A 19,169-nucleotide genomic window follows, 5' to 3' on the forward strand; every position below is an offset into this window, starting at 1 on the left:
TTTCTGTTCTGTTCTATATTTCTGTACTTATGTGTTTTTCAAAGGACAGGCCAGAGAGCTTATACAGAGTTAACCCTATTTTTATAGCATTTCATGGAGTGTATCTATTGTAGAAAGTATCTATATTGCACAGTGTACATATCCCATTTCAAGAAAAAACAAAAGATTACAGCTTAACTGATAATCCACCATATTTATTAGGACTCTTTGATCCTGTCAACTGTTTGTCTTTTATGATAATTCCTTCCACCAAACAGTTGATTTGTACATCATTATACTTGTATAAAGATTTCAAAAAAACAGTTTGCCTATATTCACATCATGTATTGCACAATCTCAATACATGTGCAAAAATGTTTGTTGGCGTTTTCTCAAGTTTTCTAAAACTGTACTTTTCACTGTCTAGTAGTTTCAATATTTATTTTTAAACTAACATCGTTGTTTTTGTGTAAAATAGTTACCTCTTCAGACTCAACTTTGGTGAGAAGAAGAGGTTATCTTTTCATTTTTTGTTATGTGTTAAACTTTATGAATTTATAGCTATCTTTAGTTTATCAGTTTCCTTCGATTTGGTTTTCCCCAAGTTCAGTGTTTTTTTTTCGCAAAATTCTCTCTTTTTCCAAAGACATTAACCTGACATGAAGGATATGCTTTTGTAAACATAAACTATCTTATTTTGAGTTCGGTGTTTATATGCAAATAATGTACATAGTCATTACCAGAGTTACTTTACTTGTATATTCCCTCAGGGCATTTCCAGAGTTTATTAAGAATTCTTGTTCATGTTCTAAACATTACCCGCATTTCAAGTAAGCAATATATATCTGTTGGCATGCTGCTTGTGCCATTGTTTGTCAGTTCGAAAGCATCTGTAATAAGTTTAATTTGAGTTTTTGAGGCTGGAATTAATTCCAATGATTGCAAACCATTACACCCCTATTCTGTTGTATAATGATTTGAGCCAATCATTTAAAAATAGATTGTACCAGTGAGTGATGATACTAGAATGTCAGGTAAAATGGGGACACTGTCAAGCAAAACAAAAACAGAAGACCAGTGTCATTTATTTCCACGTATAGGGTACTTGACACTTGTTTATCGTAGACATGTACCAAAAAGGGTAACAACCATCCCCTGTACAACACATCAGTCCTTAAATGTGTTGGTAGAATGGTTCTACGCCGGAATAAGGGGGACACTGTGCATTCTACAGACTCAGTACACCCAAGAGATCACATGATGGCAGTACAAGCAAACCTGTGTGCACAAATGCGTATGATATGTCTTTATGTGTGCATTTGTGTAAATTGTTTTGTTTGTACTGTGAATCATTTGAATTCTGGGTTCAGTATTCCAGTAACAGTGTATCATCAATGTATACAGCGCCCTCAGTGTGCACTGTCACTTTCCCCAGACATGTTGTAACTTTACATCATGTATCTGTTTCCAGGTAGTTTGTCTTTGTTGTATTTATGTGAGGTAGTTTGGTGGCAGCAGACTAACCTTCACACACACTTCCCATTTGTCAGTGATGACCAGCTGAATTTTGCATTATCATTCCAAGGAGAATACCTATTGCAAATGAAAGTGTAAAGATTCATTCACATCTCAATACTACACAACACAAAGATTGAACACCTAAACTAAAAGCAAGGATGTGAAATATATCGAAAAGATATGTGATTTATAGACCGCTTTTTTAGGGTCTGTGAGGAAATGTAGGCGTTATCACAGAGTGGAGTAACAGGATTGTGAGAGAGCAGAAACGTATAGGGGAGGGGATGCAACACTTGTCTGTGGAAATTTGTTTTGTTTTTCTTGTACATTTATATAAAGCTGGGAGCTGTGTTGTCATGCATTCATGTACATGGCCAAAGATACATAGCGACTGGTAAAGTTATTTGTACCTATTTGCTTGTTTATACATTTGCATACCAAATGTTGGTGTAAACTATATTCCTGTTTTATACTTTGCATTTCAGAGGAGTTTATTATATTGCTATGTTATCGAGATCAGGTTCAAATTCCAAGGGTTTATACGATTGATGTGAAGTTTAAGTAATTTTGTCGTTTGCTCATTTTGTCATTCATGTTCAGTGGTAAAAGAAATCTCATCTTAGAAAAGCTGATTACTGCAGCCAGGCTGAGAAACTTTTCCCAGTGTTTTGTTGGCTTATACACACTGTGAGGGCAGTTGTCAGAAATATTTAGAGTATTGAACTGTCTATGTATGCTCCATAGGTCATCCAACTGTATATTGAGCCATGTTGGTATGAGCAGAAATCGTGTGTACAATGAAAGTCGGTGATTGCCTGTTTGATACCGGTAAATGAAATCTTACTATCAGTGCTCATGGTGAAAATATTGAGGAAGGATATCCCAAATCAGTGCCTATGTGTGAACGGTTCCATGGTTCTATCTCTATCTTGATCATGGGTCACTGATCACAAACTTCCATTTGGTATCCATGAGCAGTGTTGATTTTCCGTACATAGAAAGAATATTAGCTTCTATCAACTTTGCTCTAAGGAATTCTGTAACCTGCATCCGTTCCAGCAAATCATGCAAAAACAAGTGCGCCACCAATGTTTTTACTCTATAGCACTAGCTAATCTTCTATAAGTAGACATGAATAGTACACCCCTCGTACAACACCGATGTATACAAATTTGTGATGACTCAGTAACTTTAACAGTTGGATGACCATGGGTATATTTTTATAGTCTTTGGGATGGACATGTCTGCATTAACACTTTATATACACTGCACATGCAGGTGGTATTGAACCGACACATACTGAGCTACTCAAATCCAAATGGGGCTTTCCCTCCAACATTTTCTTCACTAGATGAAGGTGGGATATTCGTGAACAACCCCATTTGTGAGAACATTGCTCAAACGTCAGGGTTTTGGGGCTGAAAACCTTCGATGAGAGCTACAATTTCATGTTCCACCAGTGTCAGAGTAGTGTGCATTTTAGCCGTAGGTTTTGAGACCCTGTCTAACAAGCACCTTTACTTTATGTCAACTTAATGTTTTGTGCTTGCAGATTAACAATTGTATTTTTGTTATTGTTCTTAAAGAGTTTTGTATTTTCCAGATTGTTTACATCATTTCATGTTGTGTTGTTGTTAATAAAAGATTTTTTGCTTGAATATTATGCCATATTATGTGGTAGTTACCCTGATATATCTGAAAAAAAAATACTTTTCGCATATTGTCCAAGGTCTAACCATATTGCATTTTGTTTAATTCAGGATGTTTCCTGTCTCTGCTTTGTGAAAAAATTTTCTAAAAGGAAAAATTGCCATCATCGTGTTTTCTGTGTCATGACAAAGTCTGTGCCTAACATCAGCTGTGACGTGATATTATGGTGTTGTATGACATTTTATATTTAATATCTCAGAGATTTGCCACGTGTGTGTGCATGGTACCACTGCCAACATCATTCTCCTACCTCTCCTGTATGCAAGTAGCTATTAAGGTTGTATGCACCTCGAAAGTGAAAGACTTAAACTTTTGCTCAAACTTTCCTGAATGACACTTTCAACCATTCTCTTACCAAATCAACAATAAAAATCGGGGGTCACCGTGCAAAGTTTGGAACTAGCGAAACAAATTACCCAATATTTTGTGATAATTGAAATTCAAAATGGCCACCGTGTCTGTTATAACTCTATGGGGGAAAATTTAATTTGGATTTTCGGAAAACTAAGCCAGTGAAAGTTTTTCTTTCTCCAAGAGCTTTGAAATGAGTCGCCAGAAATGGTAGATCAGAAAAGAATTGTAGAAATTTGAGAGTCCAGATATGTCCCCGAGGCACGTTCTACCTTAAGAGTACATGTTGACTGTTGTTCCAGTAAGATTCACAGGCAGAGTTCACACTTTTCACATACTGCAAAAGGCTCACGGTTTCCAATGCATAACAAGCTGTGTGCTCTATGGACAAAGTTCAAAGGTCACTTGATAACTCTACCACTAAATCTGCACATATTGTACAGATAAATCAATTCTAATAGCTTCTCTGTCTACATAAAGACGAGAAGCTAAAAACCACTATTGCAATTAACATTTCAGTCAAGGTCTTTTATTCATTCCAATTACAAATAAAAACTTTGATTAAATATTGCAGTTCACAGGTACATAAATTGTAAAGAGAATTTTCTCCCCTTTATCAGTATTTACAAAGTCATACTGTAATTATTTACATTTATGGAATTACGATTTTCATCATAATACTTAATGTGATGACTGACAAGCTCCAGGTTTAACCTTTGTGTTCTCAGAGTACAGTACAAATCCATACAGAGGGAAAGAGTAACAGACTTTACAAATTGTGAACTCTTTTATTTGACTTTGTCAGATTTGCCATGGTCTCTAACATTGGCATTTTTTGTTATTTTCCTTTCAAAAAAGGCATCTTTTCATAAAATGGGACATAGTTATCGGTAGCTTGGGCCCTCATGAAAGAAATAGGACAATCAGAGATTTTTTACAAAGTCCAGTGAAGACTATTATCACAAGGTCTTTTTTGATATATACTTAACATCGAAGTATGAATTCTTACATTACAGGCTTCCACATTGTGTTTATTAAAGAATATTATTTTGTTTGTTGTTTAAAAAAAACAAATTTTCAGCAAATATACAGCTGCTTATACAAGTAGTACTGCCATGGAGTTGAAGGATTTTATCAACTTTTTGTGACGTCAGCAAGCTGAAGAAGACAGAGTGAGGGAGTTTATCAGATATTTCCTAACAATACTTGTTGGAAGGTAGTACTATTGCCATGGGGAAATGGCGGCAAATGTTTGCTCTCTCATAAGATGTGCACGGCGAGTAAAAAAGGAACGCACACTTGGCAACACTTCCAAGTACTAAAGAAATACAATTATGACAAAATTTGAATCAATGCCATATGCTTGGTGGACGTTGACAACTACAATCATAAAAGAGCTTGTATGTCCAATCCTGCAGCAGTTTTTGCAGATGAAACTAAAAATTCCACTATAATAATATCACGACTATACCGTTGTTACAGATACTACATTCTACCGGTACATACACAAAACTTAACACAAAAAGTGAGCAAGTACAGCTGAAACAGACTGAAATTGTCATTTCATCTCTAAAATGTACAAAATGAAAAGCAAGCACTACTTTCAAAAACTCAAAAAAAGTGAGTACAGATGAACTTGTTTCTCAGAGAAATCTACTTTCCTTTCATATTCAGAACAAAATGCAAAATCTATTTCCCTTTGGCTACCAGCTCAAATAAAATCTTCATTTTCCATCTTTTGAAATGGAGTTTTATCATCATAAAATGTTTCAAACAAATATTGAAGGTTTAGGTGAGTTGGGGATGGGGTGGCAGCAGCACTGACTCAAACGATTACACCCCTTTGTGTCAGTGCTCTGGCTTGAACACAGCAGGCTGCCAAGGCACACAGTTGGTACTTCAGGCAACCCCACGAAACTACTTGTAGGAGATAGGTAACCTCTGACACAACATATTTTGTCCATGTGAGATGTTTTTTAATGGCAGTAGTAAAGAAATAACATTGCCTGCCTCTGAAATCAAGTTTCCATGGCAGTGCCATAGAGACGGAGAATCTAAGTTTTCATTGGCTGGCACTTCAAACCACACCAATCACATTATCTGACACAGTCAAACCAATCATGATAACATGTCTGACATGTAAGAAAATATCCCATTGGCTGTTGAACAGACATTTTGATTGTCATTTGATTCTATATGCACAATGTAGAAAATCTCAATCCACAAAGAAACTTCTCATGGTAGATTACATGATTTTAACAATTGAAACATAAATAATCTTGTTGCAGTGTTAAGATAACACTAAAGGATTCAAATTGCTTTTCATACTGGTGATTAGAACTGATGATATCCGTAATGACAGGTAGTTGTTTACTTTGTGGAGTCATACAGAAAATATGGCCGTGTGACCTCAATGAAATTACGATGAGTGAAGCTGCAATATTATTGAAAATCAGCAACTCATATTTCTAGTTGATACACGAGACCATCCTTCCATGGCCATCACCGACAGAATGCATTTTGTTAGACTTCAAGAACCAGTAGCATATCAAACATGTACTTTGTATGATTTAAACTATTTTATTACCCATATTGCATCAAGAATTTAAAAAAAAACAAAAAACTTGTCAGTTTTCTTGGTTGTTTCTCAAATTCTCTAATGGTTGGTTTCTCAAATTTTATGAAAAGGTACTGAACCTCTGAAAATTGTCTTAATTGCTGAAAACTTTAAAATACCATGATATGAAAGGCATTTGTTGAAAATTACTAGACAGTACACATTTTCACCCCGTTTCAAATACTTTTGATGTTAAGCAACCCACTGCACACAATGAATCCTTCAGTGTAATCTTAACCAGAAATTATCATACATATTTCTTTCACAAACTTACATTTTTACATCAAACCAACATATAGGAAAGTTTGATCATTTTCATTTTGCAATATTTTAAGATCATTAATTATAAAAATCCACTCTGACTAAATAATTACATCTCTTTCCAGATATTAATAACTTTCACTGCTTTAGAATCTAATGTTAACATAAATGAAATCGCTGAAGAGAATGGCTTGTTGCCAATCTTGATTAAAATGAGATGTCAAGACAGCAATGTTTTCTTCTCTCAGTTGTTCCTGGACCTTGTTGGTTGTACGGAGGTGAAACCAGCTAGAAACAACCAGGAGGAGAGATGTCGCCATCTCTACGTCTGATTTTAATAAGATTTGGTTTGTGACGTGATCCACTGTGGAGCATGTAGCATAACATACAACAGAATGACTCTGGTTGATATTAGACGGAAAGACAGTTAACTTTCCATTGCTTGAACTGTGGCAATCATATCATATTTCTGTGTCGGTCAGCATTGTTCAGAACACAAACTACCTGACATCAAACAGATCAAAGAAATCAGAGTTGATCAGCGTGGCTGATGAAACACCATTGCACTTCACTAATACTTCATCACATTCCAACACACAATATTATATATATCAACTATGTACACAACACTTTTCAACTTGGTCCATTTCATGACAGTGACTCAGTGAAAACAAAGCTATTTTTGCAATAATCCTGTATGTGGTCGAAGTCAAAAGACAGAGGTATCAGTTAAACACAGCGCACTGACTGTCACTTCCATATTACTTCTTTCAACCTTTCATTGCTAACCATTGGTATATTCCTATTCTTTTCATTGGGTAGATGGACCCATATACTTGGATATGGGGGTGAAAAGGTTATGGGCAGCTTTTTGATTCGTAGTTGAGTCAACTACATCCAATGTAATACCCAATGCTTCAGAAATTTCTGTATAACTTATCTAGGTACGACAGAATTGTTTCAGATTATAAGCTTTACGAAAAACAAGACTACATATTTCTGCTCTATTTTCCCCTGAAAAAGTAGAAAATACCACAAATATTCTTTCCATTTGAGTACCAAGTCATGTAGTTGACACTGAAATTGAAACATACATTTCAAAACTAACTAAAATAACACCTGCTAATCATTTCACAAAACCGAAGACATATTTCAAATTCGATGAAATCCACAGGGGTCCTCAACATTAACACAGTTCTCATTTTGAAAAAAAAAATTAAAAATAAAATTATCATTTTGTTTATGTATTCAGAAGTACAGTATATTGATTTGTATTCTGAGGTATGACATTCAAAGTTAAGTATTTCAGTCCATAAAAAGACACACAGCATCAGCGTTTTTGGTATTTAACTTAAGTATGCCTTATAAATTAAAAACACTTGAATTTATGAAGAATTCAACACCTATACTTATCGTATCTACTTTCCTGCACATTGCCTGAAAAAAACTTGACCCAAGCTCCCGAATGAAAAAAATTGGGTTTCTCTAGGGGTCCTTTCCGTTGTTAACCCTTTGAGTGCTGCAGATTTTCCAACAAAATTTTAGTGCAACATTTTAAAAATTTTCATGAATTTTTCTGTAATTTTTTTTATAAATTTGGACCAAATAGTCATAACTTTTAATTTGGGGAAAAATTTGAAAAAAATTGTCTGGATCTGAAAAAATTGTCTGCGTTATATTTTACAAGGGTGACAAAAATGACTTTGGCACTCAAAGGGTTAAATCTGCTTATCATTGTGAATCATTATTGTGTGACAAACTTCTACCGTGAACAACCATTCACTAAATTTTGCTAATTTCCCAAAATTCCATGGAAACTTGTCGCAAACAATTTGTAAGGCTAACACTTTGTACAGAGTCATTTCCATGGAAATATGTCATATTGCACTAGATGGGCAATATCATTTTCAGGAATGGTGTGCTGGGATACAGTCACTGGCAAGATCATTCATATCAAATTTTAGGATTGGGTGGGGAAGGGGGTTGTGCAGTAACGTGATCAGCATTTAAAATTACTCCACCTTAAAAATACAAACAAAACTTTAGTTAACACCAAAACCTGAAGGTATGTACAAAACTTTCACAGATTAGCAAAAGTAAAATTGGAGCCAATTTAAAACAGAAAATATGTTGTTTGTTTGAATTGCCATCATGTGATTCCTGTTTTGGCTCAGTGTCGTCAAGACAGCACTTCTGGGCAACTACAACACAGCGAGCTATGAACTCTCACGTTCATGGTTTTGGAAAGGATGTTTTGCCAGAAAGAGTGACAGGATCGTTACAGTTTGAAAAATTCCCTTAACTTGTCACTCACCTCAGAACCCAAAAAACTTTTCAGAAAATTTAAATGTTCACAGCACATGTGCATCTTTTTAACATCCTTTTTACCCGCCCCTGTTGGCCTTTTTGTTTAAAACAAATATGTACCTATACTATTAATCTGCCACTTTTGAAGTAAACATTTATCTACCTTGTCAATGTACAAACCTGCCTACAGAATCTTGGTCCAAAATCATGCTGAAATTTACACAAATAACAGAAAATTTTGAAATCTTCTGCACAAATAATTTGGTAAAAATATTGTTGTTTAAAAAAAAAGAACTAACAACACAAATGACTGTGCAGTGTATTTTGCCAAGGTTCAGGTATGTGGGTAAATGGTGTGGGGACCCCCTGTACCATTTCTGTCGTCCTCTAATATGATTGCATTGACACAGCATGGGGAACCCCGGTATCATGACAGGGGGTACAAACCCTAACAAAAACACTGCTGTGTCTCACCAATTGAGTTTACGAAAAACCTGACGGTCCATGGATTTCAGTTTACATGTCTTTTTTCTCCTCTACCACCAAGTTCATGCCATTGTTGAAGACTTCTTTGGCACATCGTCGTGGAAACCAACCTCGAATTCTGATTTGTCCTTCACCTTCCTGGTCGATGACCTTGTCGCCATATAACCAATACCTGTCAATCAGAAAGAGTAGCTCAGATTAGTTGAAAGCTATCGTTCAAAGATGTTGATCACTTTCTAAAATTCCATTCTGATAGGCTGAAAATCACTGTTTCTCATCCTCAGTCTTACAAATGATGCAGTGATGTGGGTTTTTATGTAATTTTATTTTGTTTTTTTTTTTAGCTCACAAAATCAACTTGAACTTCCAACACAAAAACATCAAAACAGGAGCGTTTACATGCAGCAGTAATTCTGACGCGAGCAACATGACAACTTCACTGTTTCATACAGTATGGTGAAAACATGTTGATCCTACCAATAGTGACATTTCCTGCTATGCATGGTACACTATCACTTTTTAAATTAATTTTTTTTAAGCAAACATGAAAGATGACTGACATGGCTAGACTGATATGTACAACAATGAGAACAAAACCTTTCTTATTTTGGCATAAGCTACATTAAACTAGGGTTTTATGAGGTGTCAATATTACACCATACATGGAAGTTCAAATACCTCCAGCTACACAGCTGGGGATGTAATTCTGTTCCTATATGATTTCTATTGAGAATTGCCAAGTACAAGGGAAAGAGTTTCATAGTATTAGTAAACAGTATACATACAATGCCAGGCTTCAACATTGTCAAAATCATCAAGAGTGTAGAAGACTGCTGACTGACTAACACTTTGATTTGTTCAGCAATACACTGATAACAAACCAAGAAGAAAATACCAAAATATACCCCTCCTGTGTTTTTTCATATATTGGAACTATGGTTTGAGGTTTTATATCGTAGTGAGTATAAAGTTTAACGTGCATATGTGTGATCATTGTTTTGCTTTTAATTCAGGTCTTATTTTGTCAATTGTGGAAGCAAAAAATTTATAGTACACACTGAAAACACTCCTTGAATGCACCATCTCAAAACTTCAACAACTTATAAATGTCACTGCATTTGGAAAGTAATGATTTTTGTCAGCCGTACTTATTTTCCTGGACCAATTTCTTTCCTCATTTGAAGTCCAATGCATTTTTACATTTGTTCACTAATGAATATGTCATACACTGTGTTGTTCAGATGCTATGTTGAACGAAACCACATGACTTGACCATTGTTCTGTCACAGCAGTGCTGCATGCAATATATTCTACTGACAGTTTACATGAAAGTTCTGAATTAAATGTGTCTCATACTTTTTCCATCTTGTGACCAGTATTTTATCTCCTTTAGTTAGTGGTATTCTCGGTTCATCCGTACAGGGGACACTAATACACGTGTAGAATCCCTTTGTGATAGGGAAGACATAGCCGCTGTAGTTTTCAAACGCTGTCAGCTCCATCTTGAAAAGCAAAACAAAACAACAAAATAATCAGGTCAGTTCCTATGTTTCTGAGCTCAGTGTGGACAAAAATAGCATCATTTCATTCTGTAACAAGATATGAAAATCTCAAGATGGATGCCTTGTATTTCATATCCAAGACAATATTCACATGAATTCTCACAGAGTTGTAATGACATACACAGTATGGTTGCTTGCTATCATTGGAAAATTTACAGAACATAAAAAAGAATGTGTTATCACAGCCTGGCTAAAAACAGTATCACATAAAAATTCTGACATTGCCTATGAAATGTCCTTGACTAGCAATCCAAACTATTAAGGTAAAGCTCTTTAGTGTTCAGTCTTGTGGTTGAAGGCATGTACTGGGAAATGGAGGTGTGAGGTTCTGGAATCATGAAATTATTGTGTCGATGTTTCATGTTTTACTTACAGTTCGATTTCGCTTCTCTTCTTTCTGGACTAACTGTTCAACCTGTAAGGTATAAAATGCACGAAATCTTTCAAATATTAAAAACATGACAGAAATGCCTACGTAAAAAGATTGTTCCCTACAATGTGTTTCTGAAATATGTTATATATTATAGAAATAAAGGGCGACGCCCTGACCATTAATGTTTATTTATTGGCAAGGGCAAGAAGAAAGCCAAAAATTTACAGGGGAGGCTTGCTGAGCCCGTTAATTTTGGCTTTCCTCTCAGCCTCGCCCATAAATAAATGTTAATGGTCAGGCCTGTGTCCGTTATTTCCATTATATTATCAACAAACCCGAGAAAAATGTCAAAATTTACGAAAATTTTCCATGCGAACGACATTTGGGCCCCAGAACTATGCAATTTGCGACGCACTGTCACTTGCGCTGTAAAAATTTTGCAAATCCGGAGATTTCTAAACTTGGCCCACAAGTGCTCCATTTTATTTTGTGATTGACTATGATCTTACGTTTTAGCTGTTAAGTTAATGATGTTTACGATACTGTGAGATGTTAATATTATTATTCATATTCATATTCATATTCATGTAAACAAACCATTACTGTGTATTTGTGGTCAGTCACATGATCCAGCTTGACCAATTAAAATGCGATGGACAGGGCATGGTAATATAATGAACTGTAATAATAATTACTCACAGTTAGTGTGTACTGATTACATCCATCCACTACTGGCCATGTGATGCCATCACCACTTGGCAATCCTTCCAATGTAAATATCTCTTTCAAGTTTCGTTTCCATCCTAAATTGTATGGATACACAAACTCATCTTCCCTGGGTCTATCAGCCTGAAAAAAAAGTAAAATTCATGAAAATTGTACATTTTATATTTTCTATTAATAATGCATTTCATGCTAAATGATGACTATTTTCTTTTACATAAAAAGAATTCTTTAATGTTGTTGAAATAAATTTCTTACCAGATACGAACTGAAAATGCTCACGTGTTTCATTATATATTGCATTTATGTGCAAGTTTGAACCTTTGCTACATGCTTTGCTACATTTAAAGTGTTATGATCAACATAATGAATTTCACCACAGATCAATTCTAAAGGTCATTCAGTATTCAAATATGTAATTAGCTAAAACAAAAATAATTAATTTCTTCGAGTACTGTCATTGTATCACAATATAGCATTTGTAATTGCCTTTGGTCAAGTCCTTCAAGCTCTATATGCCAAACCGTGATATGCAAATTATGAATTAGCTGACATGAAAATGCAAAATGACTTTCAATACTGTTATAACCTGGTATAATGATCAATGTACACAGCATGTTTCGCCAAATTTTATCAAGTAAATGCCAGTATATATCCCTAATTTGGAGGTTCATTAAATATGCATATTGGGAATTGGCTGAAAAAAATGTCAAATGACTTTCAATAATCTTGTATCATAGTATCTTTAATGTACATAGCAAGTTTTGTCAACTTTGGTCAAGTCAATACAGATAAATATCGCTAATTAAGAAAGTTCATCAAATATGTAAATTAGAAATTGGCTGAAGCAAAAATTCTTCACAAATTTCAATAGCATGTATTATAGTATCTGAAATATATGTAGCAAGATTTATCAACTTTGGTTGAGTCAATTCAGATATATATATCCCTAATTAGAAATGTTCATTACATATGCAAATAAGGAATTGGCTGAAATAAAACTAGTTAATGACTTTCGATAATGTTATATCATAATATCTTCAATGTACACTATGCCATCGTGTGGGCCAATCAGGTGGCCCACTTTTAGGTCCTTGGCAAACAAAAAGGCTTCCAGCAACACAGATTTCGCATACTCAACTTTAACGTTTTGAGACAAAAAATGTCATCGGTGGCCAAATTTTCCCGCATGCAGAAAATGATCTTTGAACTCTTTGCTTGCAAATGGACCGCGTGGTTTTGATTTCTACTGTTGTTTTCAGGAGTTAGAGGTGATCTATAAGGGTGCAGTACAGAGAAAGATATAGATTTACATTCCCATGGCTTCCAATCCTGGAAAAACCTCTCTGATAAGCAGTGAAAGCAACTAAAAATGACAACAGAGTTGAAATACGGGTTTCTTGCAATCTTTCTAGTGGTCTCATGCCTTATGCGGGATATCGGACCGCAGGCGGGTGAAGATTGCATTATAAGCGCGCCAACCCAAACTCACTGGATGGACATCACATTTACGAAATCGAAGTCCAAAGTCAACTACGTCATTGTTAGAATAAGAGAGGTTTTCCATCACACGGGAGCATATCACCACAAATTTTGCACAGATAGTGTTGCACTGGCATTGAAAAAAGGTGCATGGGAGCATGGGAACGCGGGCAGTTTCCCTCGCTATGGGTAGGAAATACATTGAGCAAGACACACTTCCGGGTTCGCAAAAAAACGAGGATCCCATTTACGGGGCGCTCAAATATAACTATTTGCTGTGATACATAGCAGAGGCGTATATGTTTGTGATGCTGAGAATAACATCAGTAAATAAATGACGGGTTTTAAAAGTTGACGTTTTTTGCGATGAAACAGACTTCTGAAGGTAGCTCGCTTGGGGAACACGTCATCCCGACCGCTGTCCGCTTTGACCCCAGTAATTCACACTGGTTTTGGTCGACCCCAGGTACCCAAGTCACTTCGACCCCGTCACACTTTTAACGTTATGTGACATTTTACTGAATATTTAACGCAACTTTGCTAGAGAGAATCGATGGTGTTTCTTTGATAGAACTGTTTGCTTCGAAACGATAATTTGGCCGCTGAATGTTTGCACCATGGCCTAGTGCCTACATGTCCACGGAGACGATTCAACATGTTCCACAACAAAGCCAAGACAAAAATTGAAAATATCAATAAAATGGCTTCACAAAGGCTGAAATACACGATTTATGAAAGTTTATGAAATGAAATCAAAATTGACAACACTAGTGTTTGTCTCGGGTAGTACCACTTGAAGTTGAACTATTCTACAGACTGTTTTTTTCCATTCACTGCAGTATTTGTCAGTGACAAATTAATCTTTGCAATACATTTTTTTGCGATGAGCTGGAAATTTGATTAATATCGAGTTAATGTACATAAATATTCCGTTATATCCTGGGACACGTTTATTTTCCAAATCCGCTATCTGCGGACTACGTGCTGAAGTACATTGACTGTTCATGTCAACGATCGTTTCTCCCTCTGCAGACTGCAGAGTTTCTGTATCCCGTTCAACAACGCTGTACCTCGATCAAACGATAGTGACGCTACATGTATGTAGCTGTGCAGTATTGAAACTTATCATAAAATGGCCACCTCGTCTAACAGTAACACGTATTGTCGGGATTATCGTACGGAAAAAAGACTGCAAAAGTAAGACTTATGAATCTTCATCGGAATTGAACACATCATGATTGTACATGAGTATCAACCGTGAATGCACGTTGAGCTCGGCAGTTACACAAGCATGGTACGCTACATGCACTGCCGCGATGCCGATCGTATGCATTCCAAGGCCTATCCCGGAATTTGTTTCACAAACAACCTCACCTTTTTAATGTGCCACAGTCAGAATTTAAAAATGGTTACAAAGGAGAGCAAACATACTTCTATGGACAATGACGAACACGTTTCTTGGCGAAGCAAAATCAAACCACTGCAGAAGTACATGAAGTAGGTCATGGCCTTGGACTCACTGCACGAACCTGATTGGACACTTCAATACCTTTGACCCAAAGTTATTATTCATCAGCACTTCCATATTTAGGGATCGGGGCGAGTGATAATGCCATGCCATGAGGCTAGGTAGAGAACGTATGTACTCATTTCTGGCGATCGAGCAGCGAGAGAAACAATCAATCACCAAGGGTAAAGCTAATTTGCTAAACGATATTTTATCTTGAATAGTGAGTTGAATGAGTAATAAAATATCATATTTTTAATGTTCAATACGAGGTTGAAACACGGAGGGACCGTGGTTGAAACCAGAGCTATCCAGCTGTAGCCAACCTGGACCAGCTCATTTCACAGCGCCCTCAAACAGTCGATTGTTTTCACTTGTCATACGCGGCGTAACAGAAAAATTAAAACTTTCATAACTTCATTAATATCCAAGCCACGCCCACCAAAACCTTTTCAGTTCTAGCCATTTGAATTCTGAAGATGTCTACCAAATTTGACTGAAATACGTTCAGCCGTTTTTGAGATAATGGGGATACAGACACACAGACACACAGACACACACACACAGACATGGCTAAACCATATGCTCACGTGTGTGAACACGTGAGCAAAAAATGATTGAACTTTCAAAAGTTGTATAAACAGTAAATTTTAAAAGAAGTGTACAATAACATTGCCATATATAATCCTACTATGCTCTTGTCTTGCAGAAGAAGACATGTATCATCAAAATATCATCCAGTCATCACATTGTCTATATAATTAATTTTACTTCAGACTTTGAAGTTCTGTGAAAACATCTATAAACTTTGAATAGCAAAGATACTTACTTTTTCAATAATCCATGTTTCAATCCCTGTTTCATTCTTCCATATACTCCTAACCTAGTTTTGAATAAAAAACATTTCATGAGGTTTCTATTCAGTTATCTTGGCAGTAGTTGCAAGTCACACAGAGTACACACAATCACCTCTATCTTGTAAGACACTTTACATTGATGATTCTGTTCATCAATTCAACAATTACATTGTCTAAACTTTACAAACCCACTCATATTATTCAAAGACCTGTAGATCACACATATTCACATTGGTAGAAGAGAAAGCAGATACAGTTAAATCCACTATTACAGTAACAAAGTCTAACCCATGAAAGATGATGGTGAGAAATCATGGCCAAGTTCTCATGAACTACAAATTGTGATTAGATCCAATATATGGAAAGAGTTCCTTAAAGGTATACAGTCACCTGTAATATAAATATACCCATATATGGTCAAAGGGGCGTTCCTTGGTATTCAAAATGCCCATGTGAGGGCGCTGTTTTTAAAAAGTGGCCACCCGCTTAAAATCTGTGATTGGTTAGATTTTCTCTTTCCATGGTAACTGTGGCAAAATTGGAACAGGTGACAGTGTACCTTTAGGGCCCCCACCCTAAATTTTTTTTCTTAGGTATGATATACAACACTTTTAAGTATGCTAACCCTAAAACTAACCTAAACCCTAATTCTAAACCCCTCCAAAAGTTGTATTTGATGTGCTTTTTCCAAATAAAGTCTACCAAAGTGATTTCCAGGGGTGCGGGCCTAAAGGAGCTTTTGTCCAATATATATAAAGAGGCCTTGATTTATCTTGCGTTTATGCTTCCCTGGACAGAAGTTCACCTTTGCATTACAAAGCCAACATCAACCAAGCTGATGGTTTTCTTGTTTTTTTTAGCCGATGGTTTGCACAGATGCCCTTAGATGATTGGCGCCCTCTATGCCACTTATGGTAAATACTGCTTTCTTTATCATGTAGATACTCATGAAGGCCTATTCAAACTGTTGAGAAGTATATCTAACCTACCTGTGTGACGAATAGAAATCCTACAGATAGCGTAACTCCAATGGCCATTCCCAGAGCAAAGAATGTCAACAGGAAGGAATATACTGTGAAAGTCAACCAGGCCTTGGATGCAATGGCGTGATACAAATATCGATTCTGTGAAAACAATTAACAAAATTGTAAAACGAGGTCAGATCTGAAAGTATTATGTAACCGTCAAATTCACTTTCTAAAACATGTAGCTTCATTAAAAACATGAATCATTTTCGTTCCTATGTCAACTGAAATTTTTGCAAGTGATTGGCACATGGTACTCCTCAGTGATAATTTAAAATGTATTTATATTTACTGATGAGGTTGCCAAACATATCATGAGTAGCTTTCTAATAGTTGAAAAACAAATACTGTAGAAAAAATGTATGGAACATTGGAAATATTTCCTAGATGATTTAAAGAGCAACGTTCCACATTTTCAATAACATATCCTGAGTTTTATTGTTCTGTGTGTGTTAAACACCAAACAAGTCATAGATACACCAAACAAGTCATAGATACATGCACTCAAGAAAAAATCTAAAAATGTGTGTCTGTGTATGTACCATTTATATGCGACACACGAGTATTTCAAGAAATTTGATTAATATCGGATGAAGTGATTGGCTCCTTGGCTTTCTTTGTCCTTCAAACATGCCTTGAACTGATCCTCACATTCCTATGAGGGACAGCAGATGTGAGGGCTAAAATACTAACATGAGACATGTCTTCAACTGATCCTCTCATTCCTACGAGGGACAGCAGATGTGAGGGCTAAAATACCAACGTGAGGTTACAGACTGTGTGTGTACTTGTAAATCTGGTTATGTCAAACTGTATTCAACATGTTTTGGGGCAAAAAAATAACATAATGTGGGTGATACACAGCACGGCAATACTCCTAAATGATCCAAATTTCAAGCCATAATCTGTGTAATGGCTTTAATGTATTTCATGGCTGCAGAGCAGAATTGTATATTTTCTATACAGTCCCTTGCATACGTGTCTAAACACTGTACACTACACATGTAATGCTCTACCATGTACTTCTGTTCAGGTAGAAAAAACTGAAATAATCAGTCTGGCATAATCAAGAGTTGAAATGTCAACAAAATTCAATTTTACATGCTTTTAATTACAATCAATTTAATTATCCACAATTTTCAAATTTAATATTAACACTTTTCACCAGTCATGGTAGTAATATCTCCTTGAGAATTCTCTTTTTTATCTCTATGCATCTATGTGTTTTTGATTTCCCATCTGTTATGTCATCAGTAAATAAGCAATTAATTAAAGTTTCTTTTCATGGACTGATTGAAAGCAAATTCTCATGATGAATGCATAATATACTGTACCGCCTGTTCTGAGTTGAATGAGTTGATGGCAAAACTGGTAGCAGGTATGCAAGTCTTTGTTCTCTCCTAGACAGAGGCTATGGCATTGCTATGGTTATGACAGAATTCAATTACTTTCTCAACGATGATTGAAAATAATATTGAAAAATTTATATTATGACTTTTTGCTGAATCCTTTAAAGGTCTTTTCATCTATTTTTACTTTTGTATTTGCTTTGTAGCGAGGAATCCTCATAGGAAACGGGCGTTGACATTTGTTATTTCATGTTTAACATCATAACAATTTCTTTCATTCAAACCTACACAAAAAAATACCGTCAATGACGCTGTACCTTCTCTAATGTGTGGCCAGGTCAGGTAATTGGTTGTTGGCATGGAGTTGTTGGTAAATAGTTGATGATGTAGGGGCATGAGGTGGGATATGGACCCAAAGAACCCAAAAGATGATTAAATACATCAATCAAAAAAATTCTAAGCTACAGTATAAACTGCCTAAAGATAGTTCAGTGTGGAAAAAGGGTTAAATAATTCAGAAATAAGAATTAACAGTCCAAAATAGTAATGACGCACTTCCCTACTGATCTGAGTGCATGTGAAATACACAACCTGGCATCTGTAAATTAAATGTATACCAAGTGATCATTTTAAGTCACTTTTAACTGTTTTTAAGGGATATTCCAAAGAGTCCTGTGGAAATGATGAAAAACGTTTATCTGGTCTTGTGTTTGTAAAACCTCATGGCTGATAATTGTCATAGTATTCAAAAGAAATTGAAAGTGAAGAAATTACAGTTTTTAATAGGCATATTTTCCTTGAAATACATGACCGTGTAAAGAATATATGCTAAAAGTGTTTAAGAGTAAATTTCTTTTCAAAAATAATTAATCTGTGACTAAAGGATTTTTATTCTTTGAGTTTACAAATTCAAACATTACAATTTGTTCAATCATCTTGTGCAGTGCAAAATTTATAAAATGACTGAAGAATAAAAAAAATTGGCAGAATTAGTCTTTGTGATGTAAAATCATGGGTTGACATCACGATAATTGTTAATCTGTTCGAAGTACTTTCTATAAT

At 35.6% G+C, this 19,169-nt stretch overlaps 1 protein-coding gene across 1 annotated transcript in view; it reads right to left on the minus strand.

Annotated features, from left to right (window-relative positions):
• Nucleotides 1-4,071: 4,071 nt before the first annotated feature.
• Nucleotides 4,072-19,169, minus strand: part of LOC139122738 (palmitoyltransferase ZDHHC6-like) — a 36,355-nt gene continuing 21,257 nt past the window's right edge. Inside the window, exons 4-9 of the mRNA XM_070688414.1 lie at nt 16,723-16,857; nt 15,706-15,759; nt 11,864-12,013; nt 11,165-11,206; nt 10,586-10,731; nt 4,072-9,401 (exon numbers count right to left, since the gene is read on the minus strand). Coding sequence (XP_070544515.1) covers nt 9,260-9,401; nt 10,586-10,731; nt 11,165-11,206; nt 11,864-12,013; nt 15,706-15,759; nt 16,723-16,857 — 669 coding nt within the window. The 3' untranslated portion in view covers nt 4,072-9,259. The remainder of the gene's footprint in view (nt 9,402-10,585; nt 10,732-11,164; nt 11,207-11,863; nt 12,014-15,705; nt 15,760-16,722; nt 16,858-19,169) is intronic.

Source organism: Ptychodera flava, chromosome 22, assembly GCF_041260155.1.
Source record: "Ptychodera flava strain L36383 chromosome 22, AS_Pfla_20210202, whole genome shotgun sequence".
Taxonomy (NCBI): domain Eukaryota; kingdom Metazoa; phylum Hemichordata; class Enteropneusta; family Ptychoderidae; genus Ptychodera; species Ptychodera flava.